At 47.4% G+C, this 15,424-nt stretch overlaps 2 protein-coding genes across 7 annotated transcripts in view; both read right to left on the reverse strand.

Moving 5' to 3' along the window:
* The window catches only part of Hoxa3 (homeobox A3), a 44,688-nt gene that overhangs the window by 7,192 nt on the left and 22,072 nt on the right, over positions 1–15,424 (reverse strand). For 3 of the 6 annotated variants that reach the window (XM_005377456.1, XM_013510612.1, XM_013510611.1), the window contains exon 3: positions 7,766–7,848. The gene's annotated coding sequence lies outside the window, so the exon portion shown is untranslated. Of the gene's footprint in view, positions 1–3,839; positions 3,923–7,765; positions 7,849–9,586; positions 11,857–12,043; positions 12,134–15,424 lie in introns of those variants that run through there. The other 3 variants (XM_013510610.1, XM_013510613.1, XM_005377453.1) reach the window with 3 other exon arrangements.
* The window catches only part of Hoxa4 (homeobox A4), a gene marked incomplete in the record, with an annotated part of 4,481 nt that continues 2,761 nt past the window's right edge, over positions 13,705–15,424 (reverse strand). The window contains 2 exon segments of the mRNA XM_013510609.1: positions 13,705–14,743; positions 15,280–15,424. Coding sequence (XP_013366063.1) covers positions 14,391–14,743; positions 15,280–15,424 — 498 coding nt within the window.

A 15,424-nucleotide genomic window follows, 5' to 3' on the forward strand; every position in this document is an offset into this window, starting at 1 on the left:
CGGGGAAGCGCGGGCCGGCGTGGGGGATGGGGCTGAGGCGAGGGGAGGGACCGCAGGGAGAGAGGGGAGCTCGCGGCGGCGGGAGGAGGGCGGCTTCCCCCACCTCCAGCGCCCTCCCTCCCCTCGCTCCTGGGCGTCACTAAAGTCCAGGAAAATTATGCTAATGAGGACAAACGGCTCTCACAAAGGGGCTCTCTCCCTAGGCTCTATTTCTTAGGAATCCGTTTGAGAAACCCCGTAACCCTCGGCCTTGGATGTTACGGGCTGTGGGACAAGGAGGAAAGCGAGAAGCAGAAATGAGTTCCCCAGACTTTGGGCAGCTTACTTCACCTGCCACTCCCGATCTTTGGGTTACTGGGATAGGGCCTTTCTCCAGAGACTTCCCCAAGAGCCAACTGGACTGTTGTTGGTTATCTTTTTAGGCAGAAACTAGTGACATCCTGGCAGCCAGGAGGGAAGTGTGCTGGGGGAGATGCGCGTTTGTCCCAGCAGTGAAACGAGCTCTCTGGACTAGGCACGAAGAAGGGTGCCTAGAACCCTGGGTCTCCAGGTCTCTTGTGCCCACTGCACAGCGTGGACACGCGGCTCGCCCATGGGAAGGACAGAGAAAGCTCTGACCCCAGCACAGGCAGACGATATTCCACCCTAATTAGTGGAGTGGCCTCGTTGAGCAAAGAAGAGGCCCGAGCTGTCCTGGCCATATGCCACAACTTTAAAGAGGACGGTATTCCTCCAAAAGCTCCCTCAGCTCCCAGGTTGTTGAATCAAACTCTGCAAGAGTACAAGTGAGGCCAGAAGAGAGAAAGGGCGCTTTCGTGCAATTCCAAGGCATCCACGGCGAGTCCTTCTCAAAGGAAGGTGTTAAAAATATAAGTAGTATGTTTAAACTGTCAGGGAGCCAAAGTGTCACGTTAGAGCAAAAACAAAGCCAGGGGGAAAGGGACAAATCAAAAAACACTTCGGGCCAGGGTGGCCTCATGCATACCAATGGTTTTTGTCATTTATGGCTGGGCAAGATTTATGACTCGGCGCCCCAAAGCTGTAAACAGCGCGCAAAACAGCAAACACTTGTTCCTTATGGCATATTGCGGCGGCACAACTTGAAAGGGGGAACTGGGCCGCGTAGGAGGTGAGAGCCAGCCGCAAAAATCCGCTGGGCGGCATTTTCTCTTCAAACCTGCCGGGTCGGATGTGGCATTTAAAGAAAGAAGGCGTGGGTCAATAATCAACCCGCACTTTCTCCTCCAAACTGCTGACGCGACTCTCACCGCCTTCTCAGCTAAGCCAGCTGCAGGGGAGGCCAGCTCTCCGTGAGAACCTGCCCCGGGGAAGGGATCGTCTGGGCGGAGGATACTCCAGCAAGGGCTGGGGCTCCCGGAGCGCATACCTTTCCAGAGCACCAAGACCAAGCCGCGCAAACTGTGGCGACTGGACCTGAGGAGCCGAGGAAGATCTGGACAGGAGCTCAGCTCGGCCCAGGCCTCAGCCCTCCCCCAACTAGGTAGCTTCTGGGCTTCGGCCCCACTGCTAGAAGTGGGGCTCAGACTTCCAGTCCAACGTCTGGTGTCCCGGCAGGAAGATTGCCGGTGCGCCTGCCTCATGACTGCTGAAATCCAAAGGACTGGCTTTGGAGCAACCGCAGACGAGATGATTAAAAATAATTTATAATGGCGGAAAGTTTTTGTTGGTTGGTTATTGTTTTTTTAAGAGAAAATGCGCTTGTTGATTTCTGCCTGCAGACGTTCCTCACCGCATGTGTGCCCCTTCTAGCCAAATCTCACAGCAGTTCACCCGGCTCCTCCAAACCCACCAAGCCTTTCTTTGCTCTGAGGACCCTATGGGGTCCTTGAACTTCCCCAGGTCCCCATGTTTCCTGATCTGTCATCCAAAGGGACTAGAAGAAAAGTTTCTCAGCAGTAGAAGAGTATTTGGAGCAGCGAAGGTGCGTGGTGGTTCCTTTCTACCATTAAGAGGGTGTACTGCATATCTCTGCGAGGGCCTCAAAGCTCCAAGACCATCTGTGCAGCCAGGGAGGAAGGTGAGGAGCAATTATTGGCAGGAACAGGCATTAAAATCCCAAAACAAGGAGGCAAATTACTGAGGGAATATACTTGCCTGTGAGAGTGAGGCTGGAATTTTGAGGGTAGAGAGGACCAGCCTTGTCTATTGTGAAGTGGCTTTAGATCTTTCCTGAGAGGAAAAATCAACCTGTGCTCTATAAAGGCAGCTTTTGGCTTCTCAGCACGCATGCTTTGATACAAAACCAGCTCGGAGAGTCCATCGCTAGATATTTATTCAAGCAGCTGGCAATGAAGTGACAATAAAAAGATGCCTCTCACAAACCTCTATTCCCTTTCTCATTCTTTCTAGTGAAACTATATTATTTATGAGTCTTTAACTGGGTCAAAAATGCGCCAGAACTGGGTCATAAATCATATGAAATGCTGACAAGTAATTGAACAGCAATTAAAGCTTACATTTTATTTCCAAGGGGTGTTTTAAAGCACTTGAAATGGCCTCAGTTAAACATGGTTACCGCGGAGGCCGGCTCAGGGAGGGCAGAATGAGCCCTTCCGTTCTGGGAAGTAAATCTTACTCAAATAGGGAGCCTGACTTGAGTTGTTTTTTTTTTGTTTTTTGTTTTTTGTTTTTTTAACTAAGAAAGAAATGAATTTTTAAAACATCAACGAGGCAAATTAAATTCCTAACTCCTTGTAAGCACCCTTTTCCCTGCTCTGTGAGCAAAAGAAAACAGGAATTTCTTTTACCTTTCCAAGGAGTTTCTACTCTTCCCAGGACTGTGGAGTCCCTAAAGCCCAATTAGCTGAGGCTTTCCCAGTAATTTAGAAGCATACAATTAGACTCTTTTTTGCCTCCATTCTGGCTGCTGCTGTGTTTCTGGGACTCTAAAACCAGAGAGATGTCTGGCTCTGCTTCCTGAGGACTGTCTCCAGCCACCCCTCCAACCCAAGGTGCACAGCCAGTTCTTGAATTATCTGACCTGGGTTGGGGACATACACAGAGCACTCAGGACACTGATGAAGCCCAAATCTAGCCCCTGCACCCTTCTAAATTCAAAATTAACCCAGGATTCAGGTGATAAACTTGCTCACCACCACCCCAAGCCTCTCCTAGGTCTGAGCTGTCTTCCATCTCCTCAGGCAGATGGTGTTCAGGGAAACAATGGCTCACCCTCCGGGGTCGGCGCCTTAGGTCCGGCTGAGCAGGGGAAGCATGCCCTGCAACCTAGCACTGAATAAAGTGGCTGGAAGCATCATCAATAAAATGGCAGCACATCTGCACATTTCCCTCATCGATTTCCCTCTCCCATCTGCTTAGGCTGCCCAGGTCAGCCCAAACCCTCCATCCCCAACAGGCAAACACAAACACAACTAACCCTAGAGAGATTCTTCTTCTCAACCACCAGCCTCCACCCCTTCCATGAGGTCTTGCTCTCCAAGTGGCACTGGCCACCTCTCTCTCAGCCTATGCCGACAGCTGCCGCTGCTGCCCATTCAGGATCATCCCTCTGCTGCGTCTTGGCTCCTGGGACTCCAGCCCTGCCCGCTACAGTGGACAAAGCCAACCTAGTGCTGAAGACTATGGGCCCACCTAGTAACCCCTAAGTTCCCCCCTCCTTTACACCCTGCAATACTTTTCAGGGAATTAAACTCCGAGTCTGAGGCACTACTGGAAAGCCTTTAAATGGTTTCAGTTCTAAAAGAGAAACAAAGGAAGAGAAAGGTTGAGGGTCCTGTCCATGAGCCAGGGTCTCCTTGCCTAACCTTTGTCTCTCCCAGCTATAACTCATTGTAGGTATGAACAATCAGCGGAAATACCTTAAAATAAATTCCATCCTCCTGGTGTGGCCTCCAGTCTCATCGGCTGGCTAGCTCGCCCAGAACTGCTCCATGAGTGCTGAAAACTGCAACCCGCTCTTAAGAGTGCTCTCCGGAGAAGGGGAAGGAGAAGGAGGAGGTGGATGTGTGGGGGTGGGGGAAAAAGCTCTCGCTCTGTAGAGAATCTAGAAAACGTAATCACAGGCGAAGACTGCCTGGGTCTCCGCTCCAAATGCCACAATAATGCGCTGTATTATGTGCTCACGTGGTCATACGTCAACTTAAATCCTTTTATTTGAAATAGGGAATCACTAAAGGAACCAGGTTTCCAAGCAGAACATTTGGCTTTGTGGGAAGGGAAGTGGGGGACTCTGTCCAGGAGTCTGTGAGAGTTTTGAGTAGTAGGATGCTGGGGGCAACACCCCCCCCCTCACACACATATTCATGCCACACAAGGATGCTTATATTTTTTTACATGCACACCAAAACACAAGGAGACAGTAATGCTGCCTATTTTATACTCTACAGTACTTAACTTTGTCATCCATAGCTTCTCATCCATGGACAAGCTGAATCCAGCACACCCAAGTTCCCTAGCTGCCTCTGGCTCAGAGGCCAGAGTGTCAAAAGGCAAGAGCCAAGCCCACAAATGACTGGTCTGGTCAGTAGACTTCCTCATAGCCTGCCATCGTATGGAATTAGCTAACACCCATGCAATACACCATAGCCACCGGAGAAACCAAAAAGGCCTATAATAACCTGACAAATGTTAAAGCTTCTCCTCTGACTCCATTTGGTTTTGCTCAGTGGGAACCCACTAGGTAAGGTATGCTTGGCTATAGAGTGGTGGGTCAGAGCTTAATAAAACCTGGAGGGAACTAATGCCCTGGTCAAGCCTATACTCATTTATTCTCTCAATACATAGCTGAGTGATAAATGAAATTATAGGTTCCTAAAGATGAAAAATATAAGGGAAAATTATCAAATTGCCTCTGCAAGAGGGAACAAAAAGTACTAACCTTCACTGATGTCCCTTATGCTAACCTATAAGACAGCCTGGGAACCTCTCAGCAGGTGGGTCTGTCTGCCCTCCCCTAAGGCAACTCTAAATCTACCAACAGAAACTAAGCTGAACCCTTTTGCTCAGGAAGAACCTGGCTAAAACAAACTGGCTCTCTCTCACACATCCCTAGTCCTACCTTCTGCTTGGTAACATTGTTCACTCATTTCTTTCACCAGCTGTCTAAAAAGTTTCCCCTTTCCAATATTTTCTGAATTTTGAGTGCTCTAAGGACAGTGGGCTTTTCATGCCATATATATCCTTTTGTTCCTTGAGAGTGAGTTTTCAGCTGCCTGTGTCTAAATATGAGGCTCCACAGTAGCTGCAGGACACTGTGGATGATTCCTCCCCTAGAGGGGAACAGAGGGTTCGATGTGAATCTAAAACCCCAAGTAAGGGGGCATGGATCTAGCATGGGGGTGCCCAATTCAGAAGGGAAATAAAAAATAACACAACCTCTTGGAAGTAAGAGCTGGCCTAAGCTGATAGTAGTATTTCTGCCTAATAAATAGTTGAAAGCAGACCTCTATGTGAACTTTCCCAGCTCTGGTCTAAGCCGGAAGCTAGACCGTGATACCCCAGGTAACAGCTTGCTCTCTCTGAATTGGAAGATGAGGAACAGGGCCAGGGGCTGGTTTCCAAAATGCATTATCTTTTCCTCAAGGATTCAGTGTACTCCTTCTCCTTCCCTCTGCTCCTTATCCTCCCTCCTCAATCATTCACCCTGAGCTTTCCAGATACCCTAGAAAATGACTTGAAAGGGAAGTATTCCTCAGTTGCTAACAACTACCCACCCCCTAAGTTTCTACAAAGGTATCAACTATAAGATGAGAAGGGCCCCCCTTCAGAGTTCTCAGAACAGTTTTGAGCAAATCAAAACTCTTGAGCCATTAATCAGTGGTAGAAGTCATTGGTACTGCTTCAGACAAATGCCATAATGCCAGCAAGGCCCAGAGGCATCCTAACTCCAGGCTGGGGCCTCCATGCCTCTAACATCCCAGTTAATGCTCCAACTGCTGTTTAACAATTAACATGAAAGACTTGGGATGGAATAGAATGGGATGGTTCAGTGGAATGAGAAGGGAAAAATCTGAGGAAGCCAAAGGAACTCTAACTTTTGAGGTCAAAAACAGCTTCCCTGAGAGCAATATTGGGCAGCACAAGCCAAGCTGAGAGTCTTCCTTCACTATTCTGAATTCCACTTTCTTGAAACAAAGCTATGGACCTTTTTACAAACCCAGCAGCCAGAACCCCCTTCACTCACTCCAGCCTCCAACCTGCCCAGCACTGGGAACTTCATTCTGTCATCCAGGCCTCCAGAGACAAACTAGAGGGAAAGTTGGCTTGGAAGGAGTAGGCACCCAGGGATATAGACTGTGAGTCAATATTTGCAGGGCTGTTGGCAGATTAGATATATCTGTACTCAAACAATGCAATCTGATTTCCCTATCAAAACTACACTTAACATTTTTATTAACTCTAGTGGTTTTTCTATTGAGAGTCAGGTACGGCTCTCTGAGCTCACTGTGTGTGTGTGTAGATGTGTGTGTAGATGATAGATCATTATTTAACATATTTCCTGTGGGTGGGATTGCAGTACAAATGGGCTCCAAGTTTTCTGGACACATGTGGATGTGTATATCATGTTATACACATGGCCCTTTTTCCTGTGTCAAGGCACTCCTGAAGCTATTTATACCTGTAATTGTTCTGTCATTTGCAGAGATGCAAATCAGATGTACACAATGAGCTGCAAGTTCCCGAAACATCCCATCATATTTGATATAAACAGACATACAGTAGTTGAAAAAATAACCCAGTTACTATTACTCAGTTAACTTTCTATCTGATAAAATAAAAAGTGTATCCAGATACACTTTTTACAATACACCAGCCTTAAAGCATTGCAGAATAGCATGTTTACAATTAATTAACAACTTGATTTCTATCTAGGGAGCAAATTTCAGGAAAGACTCGGACCTAGGGAATACAAACCAAAATCTCAAAACTTTAAAAAAAAAAACTTGAAACTTTTTAAAAGCAATAATTCCCTAAAGAACAAAGCAAACTCATTCCTTTATACCACACTTCTTATCCTAACAGCCCCTCCCCCAAATGGGCATGTAATTTATGGATCTTTTACAAGGTAATAAACCACAGTAATTACCTCCCTGTATCCCAAACTAAGAGAACAAATTATGCCACAACTTGAAAAGAATTTTAAAGAGTTTTCTCTTATTCCAATAGGAAAGGAAAATTATGATCAGCCCCTTTGAAAGACTGGAGAGGATCTGCTACTTGTGAAGGCCTACACATTGGAAATACAGGAACTTCTCTCCTGCTATGGAGAAGCAAAAGGATCAGAGAAATTGAAAAGCACAAGGCTCTAAGGCAAGTTTCCTCAACCAAGTACTGAGACTGGCGGCAATTTCCAAAGCAGCAGACACCTCAATGGACAAGCAACTCAGCCCACGCAGCAGCCACCACACCCGCCCCGTGGCCTCTACTTGCTTTTGCTTTGCAGTTCCATGCAGTGGTTTGGGATTTGCAGGAAAAAACAAACACATCCCCTCCACCTCCTTAACCCCATCTCTGGCTTTACAACCGCTATCCTCCTGCTTTCCTCCTGCCCATTACAGGCTTTGGGGCAGACTCTTTGTCTGCCTCAAGCCCGGCATTGTTGGGCATGCAGCTGTAGGTAACCCAGCTCCAAAACTCCTCTGAAGTTAAATATTGACCAGAACCTCTTTCAACCTGCTGTAGTTGCCAGGGGCTGGGCAGAACAAACTCTTCCTAACTGCCTGGTGCAAAGTCCTGCGTGAAGAGTTCTGGCGTGAAGAGTTCTGGCGCGAAGAGTTCTGCTTACCTCCAAAGATGTTTAAATCTGGACCAGGAATTGTTTCCAGCTCCAGGCGCTCAGGGAATCGTCTTTTCCTGTGTCCAGGCACTCTGCGGACAAACAAACAGCAGAGGGTGAACGGTGGCTGCAAGGGAAGAGAGTTGGAGGACCAGAGTTGAAAATGTGGCTTGCGCGGGCGCCAGGATGGCCCTGGGGTGACGCGGATATGGAGGAGTCGCCAGGGCACTCGTCCATGCGATGGCATTCATAGCTCGAAATGTTCCAGTCTACAAATGACCCGAAGATGGTGATTTATTTTTGTAAAATAAATACATACTCCATCTCCACACCCACACTCTCTCTTTTCTTTCTTTTACAGGGGAGGAGGGAGAAAATGGGCTAGATGGCAAAGGAAGATAGGAAAGAGGTAGAAGAGGCTTTGCTGGTGGTGCCAAGTCAGCTGGGAGGGCTCCTCATGCACCACAACTTGGGGAATGTGAATGCACGCTTTATTTTCTTTTGCTAACAAAGGGAAGCCTTGTCTAGAAGCATTCAATCAGGACTCTCCCGAAACCTCACTAATAGCGTTCATTTCTGTTGGCGCGAAATCAGACTCGGGCTCAGTCCACAGACCAGAGGCAGTCTTGGGAGGTTTTGTCCTCTGGTTCATTCAAGCACTGGGCGGCCACTTCTTGGTGCTGCTGGGCTGGCAGGCCAGCTACTGCTGCTGGAAACTGGGCAAGACTAGGGCAGGCTGCCGGTCAATACTCAGTCAGGGGGCCTGCTTAGCAGTTAGGAATCAGCCAAAAAAACGCCTTGATTCTACTGTAATCTCACACCGCACAATATTTGCAACACTCTCTTGCGCTCTAACCAGGAAATCTGATCCTGGAACCCTCAGCCAACTTTCTGGGGGCAGAAGACGCTGGGAAAGGAACAGAGAATCCACTGGTGAGTTCTGCTGGGACTGTGGGGCATTATTTTTACAGCCCTAACCCTGAATCCACCAGTGCTTTACCCAGACCTAGGTAACCTCTCAGACTCTGACCTGCTGCAAAACAGCCCTCTTCTGCCTTTCCTGCATCCGTGCCAGAGGGGCTACCAGAGAGCTGCAAGTCCTCTGACTCCCGGCTGCAGAGCCCCCAGCATGCTGAACAAGGGGCAGCAAACTGACAACTGCTTCTGCCACAACTCCTCCCAGAGCCTTTAACCTCCATCCCTGCTGAGGTCTCAGAATCCACGCTGGGCCCCTTTCCCTTCTTCAAACTTGCCCTCCCTGCTGTGGAAGGGAGAGCCTCCAGCCTTGGGGCTCCTGGCACGACCCGAGCTGGGGGCGGGCGCTTAGACATTCTTCACTTGCTGCTCAGTTTCGCCCCAGAAAGATCCACTATGCCACCGTCCACCGCCACGCCACCACCATCACCACCACCACCATCACCACCACCTCGAGTCAAGCTGAGTATTGTAATTATTATGGTTATTATTATTGTCCTTATTTCCTTATTCCCAAGTCTAATATTCATGGCTGCCGTTCCCTATAAATCCTTCAGACTAATGAGTCAAAGAGAGAAAGAGAGATGTTGCCAGGTCTCTCGCTCCGCAATGGCCGCTGCCGCCGCGCCGCCGTGGCCTCTCTCCGCGTTTTTGGCGTCCGCTTGCTCCCTCGCTCGCCCAGCGCAGTTGATTTATGAAAGCCCGGAAAATTGAACAAAGCCGCGCGCCCGTCCTGTGGTATCTCTGCAGCCTTCCTCAGCGTGAATCAGAACATTACCAACTGTCTGCGCATCCGTCCCACTTCATCACCAAAGCCAGGATGTGACCACAAAAAAAAAACGAGCCCAAACTCACGTTTCCCCCGGCCACAATGCGCTCCTTGGACTCGCAGGAACGCTGCAGAAAAGCACCACGACCCAGCCAGAGCACGCCAGCTCTGGTTCTCTTCGCTAAAGGGCTCCCTCTTGCCTTCCTGAAGGAGTTAAAAGCCTTTGAAGATAAATCTGAGGGTGCGTGTATTTAAAAATCAAATAGGAAGTTGGAGTCTCACTTCTGAGAGATTCATTCCTAATGAGGCCCTGACGACTCCGATCCATTCCAGACGATCCGCATTAATTATTTAATGAGTCACGTGACCTCAAAGATTACAATTTCAATATCTCCCTCAAACAGGCATTACACCTTTATCAGCTGCAACCAGGGTCCCTGTTTGGTCTTTTTGTTCCCTAGGCCTCCTGAGCACATTCACCCTTGTGCGGATGGGGTAAGCAACCGCAAAAGAAATTACAGGGAGAACACAGCAGAATTAGTCATTCTGGGGCGAGAAGCATAGTGGACAGTAGGGAACCCACTGCTCTGCAAGGCACGTTGATATCCATCAGCTCCTGAGACCTGTGGTCAGCCACCTGACTGAGTGCCAAGTCTAGGGCAGTTTGGTTTCATAATCTCCCAGGGCAGCTTTAGTGGTACATCAGGCAAGATCTTACCCTTCTAAATCCAGGCTATACACACCTGTAGCTATGCACATCAGGGGTAAGCTCAGATATATACTGTATCCCATTCTCTTAGAGGCATGCATAGCTTCTGTTGGGAGAAAAATGACTGTGTGCTTACCATATCCAGGTCCATGGTGAGACCAAAGGCTCTTTTCAGCCTACACACTCATTAACATCAGAAACATGGGGAGGTGGACTATTTAGCTGCCTCAGTTTCCTCATATATAAACCGAGAATAGTGAACCCAAATGATTTCCAGGTCTCTTTCAACTTGGAGAGTCTTTCAGCCTGGATTCTCTATCAGTTCTAGGAGGCATATCTAGAGAGAAGGAGGCTGGCCTGAAAGGGGCAGGGTATGATCCATGAGTTTGGAACCTTCAGAAAAGATGCCAGAGTTCCCAGCCAGAAGTTGCAGACTAGGAGACAAAACACACAACTCCTCTTACTCTTCCTCCCCCCCTACTCCCCCTTCCTCTCTTTCCTTCTCCTCCTCGTCCTCCCTCATTTCCAGAGCTTGTCCTTCCGAGGTCCAAAGCAGTTACTCTTGGAGAGGTGTATTGTGGAGAATAGGTATCAGGAGCATCAAGTTAGGAAAGGTGAGCTTGAGTTCTCTAATGCAAGATGGTGCCTAGGAGTGCAGAGACCAAGGAGTTGCCAAAGATACCCTATTGCTTGCACAGAACCCACTCATTCAAGTGGGAAGCCTCGGATTTCTATTTACTTCATTTATTCTTTGGGGATTTTTCTGTACTGGCACTATTTCTGTACTGGCACTGCTAGAAGGAAGGCAGCAGTGAGAAGAGCAGCAGCTTGGAAGTTTGTGGGGGAACTGGAGGCTCAGGAGATATGGTGATTCCCATCCCTTGGGGAAAGAGTGAGAAGCAGGGGGGAATGGGGTACCCTGGAACAGCTGGATATAAAGACAGATACTGTGCAGAAGGCCTACCCCCATATATCTAGGTAATCTTCTCATAAGCTCCATCCTGGGTATTAAGTACTCTACTATGCCTGTCACAGTTGAATTCCTGCTGTAATAAAACACCGGGTATATCGTAGATTTCAGCAAAACTAGGGAAGAAAGCCTGCAAAGTGCCATTTTTCTTCAAGGGGGAGTGTGTTAAGTACTTAATTCAAACTGTGACCATTAAAGTGTCTCCTATCCGATTTAGGTTGATTTCAGATGTTGACAAAACTTTTATCTCCAGAGTCATGCACAGCTTGGCTCTGTGACTAAAGCAGATGAGTGTGTCTTAAAGAGAGGGAGGGAAAAAGAGGGAGAGAGCAGGAGACCATGTGTAAGGGTCATCTTAGTAGGAGAAATATAGAGCTTACACAAAATACTGTCTTTAAAGGTCAAGGGTTTGAGGGGTTAGTAAGGTTTGCCTTAAAAAAAACCTAATGAGATAGAAAATTTGTCCTCTCAGTGAACTCTTACGGTTGCCCTAGCGAAGGGCAGACAATGCACGATTTTGAAGCACAAAGTGAGATTTCCTAAGCTGTTATTACAAGCTCCCTTAAAGGCAAAATCTGAAACAGACAAAATATTGTGAAAAAATGACATAATGATTTGGATCGCTTTTGATAATTTTGGTTTATAAACTTCACCAATATCTTGACAATACATTTTGAATAAAAATGGCATTTTATTCTAGAATATCACAAAAATGGTCTTGATGCTCTCTTCCTTTTCTGGATAGACTATAAGAGCAAGAGAAAGAAATCACCCCCTTTACCTTTATACTACTGCCTCCAGCACGAAGCTAATGAATATCCCCATACCCTTCCTTCCCCACAAAGGAGAAATATAAGAATTTACCTTAAATGATGATAATCTGCCATTTGAGGTATTGCAGTTTGACACTCAATTTCCACCAAGAGTCTAGGTATTTGTATTTTCAGCCGATAGCCAAGATGCTATGCCTTTGCCTGAGACATTATTTGCAAGAAGATCCCTCTCTCCTTCACAGACTTTTCCCAGAGAATGCCTTTCAGAATTGCTGTTGAATTACAAAGAAGTATTTATTGTACGAGGTGATTAATGATTCCTGGGAAAATTGCTATTTTCAGCATGATTTAATTTCGTTTTACAAGTGCGTGTATAGGGGGAGGGTTAATAAGTTTCAGCAGCACTTGCATTGCCTCCAGAAATGCCTGGCACCCGTTCACACCTTATAAAATGCACTTTATGCCAGATTTTTCCCGATTTGAGGGTGTGTGTGTGTGTGTGTGTGTGTGTGTGTGTATTTTTTCTCCCCTGGATTTTCTTGGCCCCTTGCACTGGCACCCATCACTTCTCTCACAAATCTGGTTGTAGGTAGAGAAGGGGCCACCCTTGCTTATATCACATGCAGTGCAGCAGGAATGAAAGGGATACCAGCAGTGATACTGGCTAAGCATTTTACCATGCTGGAAAAATGGGTTTTAAATTCCTGATATTGCAGAGATAAGTGAACACACCCTCTCACTTCCATTAAAATTACTACTGACCTAAAAAAAATGCACTTTTGATTGACAATTCTAATATCCTAGAGTTAGTGTATTTTTTTTCTGCATCATGTTGCAGTGCATTCTCTGCCTTAACCACCAAGTTTAAGTCAGTATAAATATACTAGGGTTATAGTAATTGAGAACTGAGTTATTTTTAATCATGTGGCTCTAGATTTCCAGAAGTAAGATTCCAAAGCATTTAAGAAAAGTGACCATAATTCAGAGTTTGGCTTTCTTCCAACAGTAAACTTCCAGGTCTACTTTGCTTGAGGTATGTTTTGGGTGTCATTGTACTTTTTATTTCCTTAAAAGATATTTTGGAGGATGTACTATAAAAATATATTTTACTTAGAAAGTTCTTTTTTCAAAAAAAAGAGAAATAAGCAAACACACAAAACTTTCCAAGCTGTACTTAATGAAGAGGCCCTCAAGATCAGCCAAGAAACAAAAAGCAATCTCAACCCTTTGCACAAACTATTTTTTATCTCCAGGGAAACAGGCAGATTAATAAGTGTGAAGGTGCAACAAATACCAAAGGGACCACTTCTTTCCAAGTGTGCTCAGAGTTCAGTGTGCTGAGCAGCTGCAGAAACTCCTGGGCTCACTGCACTATATGGTTTCACCTTTCACTGCAGGGAAGGACACGTTCCTATGACTTACAGAGACTTGAAGCCTGAAAGCCTGGCCAAGTTTGGGGAGAAGAGGAGCCCTCTCAGAGCTCAAGAGCTTTCTTGCTCTTTGGAACATTTCCACAACGGGTCAAGCTCGAGGAGAGTTCAGCTCAAGTTGAACACACACACTCTCTCTCTCACAAATTACATGAGCAGTCAGAATCCATGTGAACACAGCTCAACCATTTACAAGGTTTTTTTTTTTTACATACAAGGTCAAGCACCTCAATCCACAGGATTTTGGTGTTTTAGTTTTTTGAAGATTTTGGTTTTTTAATGAAAAGCTTAGGAAACACACAAATGTCTCTTAGGTTTTAAATATTTTTTTAAAATGAAGTTTATTCTTAGCTCATGGCTTTCTATACAGCCATATCACAATTTGTACAGTTGCACATGTGTCGAAATGCATCCCCCTCTTCCCAAAGGTAGATCCCCAGAATAAGACAACAGTATCTCAATGACAATATCTTAAATAAATGCAAGAAAGGGAAACTAACAGTCACACATACCATCAAGAGCTACACACTTTGAGAATTAAATAATCTTGTGAGGTCCACAGTATCTACTCATTTATTCAGTCCATTACAACCTTGTATGAGCTGCCTTAATGGATGAGGGAAAGGTAAAGAAGGTGAGAAAGGGTCTGTTTTATTCTGCTTGCGCAAATATACACTTCCCCAGTCAGCATGCACTGTCAGCTGACTTTAGACAACTCAAATGTATTTGATGCCAAGTAGTCCTTCCCAGGTATCCAAACTTGGCAGCCTACTTCAGGCCTGCAGATTGTTCCACCAAACAGCATCCTGAACAATTGTCCTCTCTTGGGTGGCAACCAGCTCATGCTCTTACCGGGGATAATCTCTTCCTTTTGGTTATCTTTTCACCAAGCTAGGTTTTATTTTGGTGTCTGTTACAGTGGAGAGGAGGGGGAGGAGTAAGTGGCGAAATGGGTAGGAGAAGAGAAAAGCAGATAAGGGATGGAAACTGAACTAGGTGTCTAGAAGATTATATGGAGGAAGGGATGGGGGTGGAGGCGCCAGGGAGGGAGTGGGGATGGGGTTGCGGGCTCTGAGTTTGTGCTTTCCCTGGTGGGCCTGAAGAGGCCTGGGTGGAGGCTGGGTTGGAGGATCGCATCTTGGTGTTGGGTAGTTTGTGATCTTTCTTCCACTTCATTCTCCGGTTCTGAAACCAGATCTTGACCTGGCGTTCAGACAGGCAGAGCGTGTGGGCGATCTCAATGCGGCGCCGCCGGGTCAGGTAGCGGTTAAAATGGAACTCCTTCTCCAGCTCCAAGACCTGCTGCCGGGTGTAGGCGGTTCGAGAGCGCTTGGGCTCCCCTCCGTTATAACTGGGGTTCACTGAGCGCCCAGAACCCCGAAGGAGAGGGCCGAGGAGGAGGGAGTGGAACAGAGGGAAAGGAGGAGGAGAGAGAAGATAGGGTGGGGAAGAGCAATTGGACATCATCATTATATAATAAGCTGACACCAAGTTCACGCAAGATACATAAAACCGCAAAGAAAATGTTTCACAGGCTATTGACAACGGGAAACACCCGAGAGCCATAAAGAATGGTCCTGGGCATTGGGGCTGAAGAAAAGCTTCAAAGACACATGGCCTGAAGCCTCTGCCAGGGCAATTAAATTTATGGGGGCTATAATTACTGCCCTAACAGTTTGGCGTCTCGTAAATCTCCCGATAAAGGGACCATGGGTACAAGAGGGTTCTCAAGTTGGGATCAGGCTGCTGGCTGGCGCGCAGGCACCCGCACCCCACGGCATCCCGGGCCAGATGGGGGGCTCCCCTCCCGAGGCCCCCTTCCCGACCCCCGCCCTGACCCTGAACCCGGGCCTGGCCCCGGCCCACCCTCCCGCGCCTCCCGGGCGGCGCCACGTACCGGCGCTGACATGGATCTTCTTCATCCAGGGGTACACCACGGGCTCCTTGCCCTTCAGGCCCGGCGGGCTCTTGTCCGCCAGCAGCAGCGGGCACGCGGGGGCGCTGCCCCCTGCCGGGACGCCCGGGGTGGCCGGGGCGGCCTC

The sequence above is a fragment of the Chinchilla lanigera genome, unplaced genomic scaffold, assembly GCF_000276665.1.
Source record: "Chinchilla lanigera isolate Chin_1 unplaced genomic scaffold, ChiLan1.0 scaffold00009, whole genome shotgun sequence".
Lineage (NCBI taxonomy): Eukaryota > Metazoa > Chordata > Mammalia > Rodentia > Chinchillidae > Chinchilla > Chinchilla lanigera.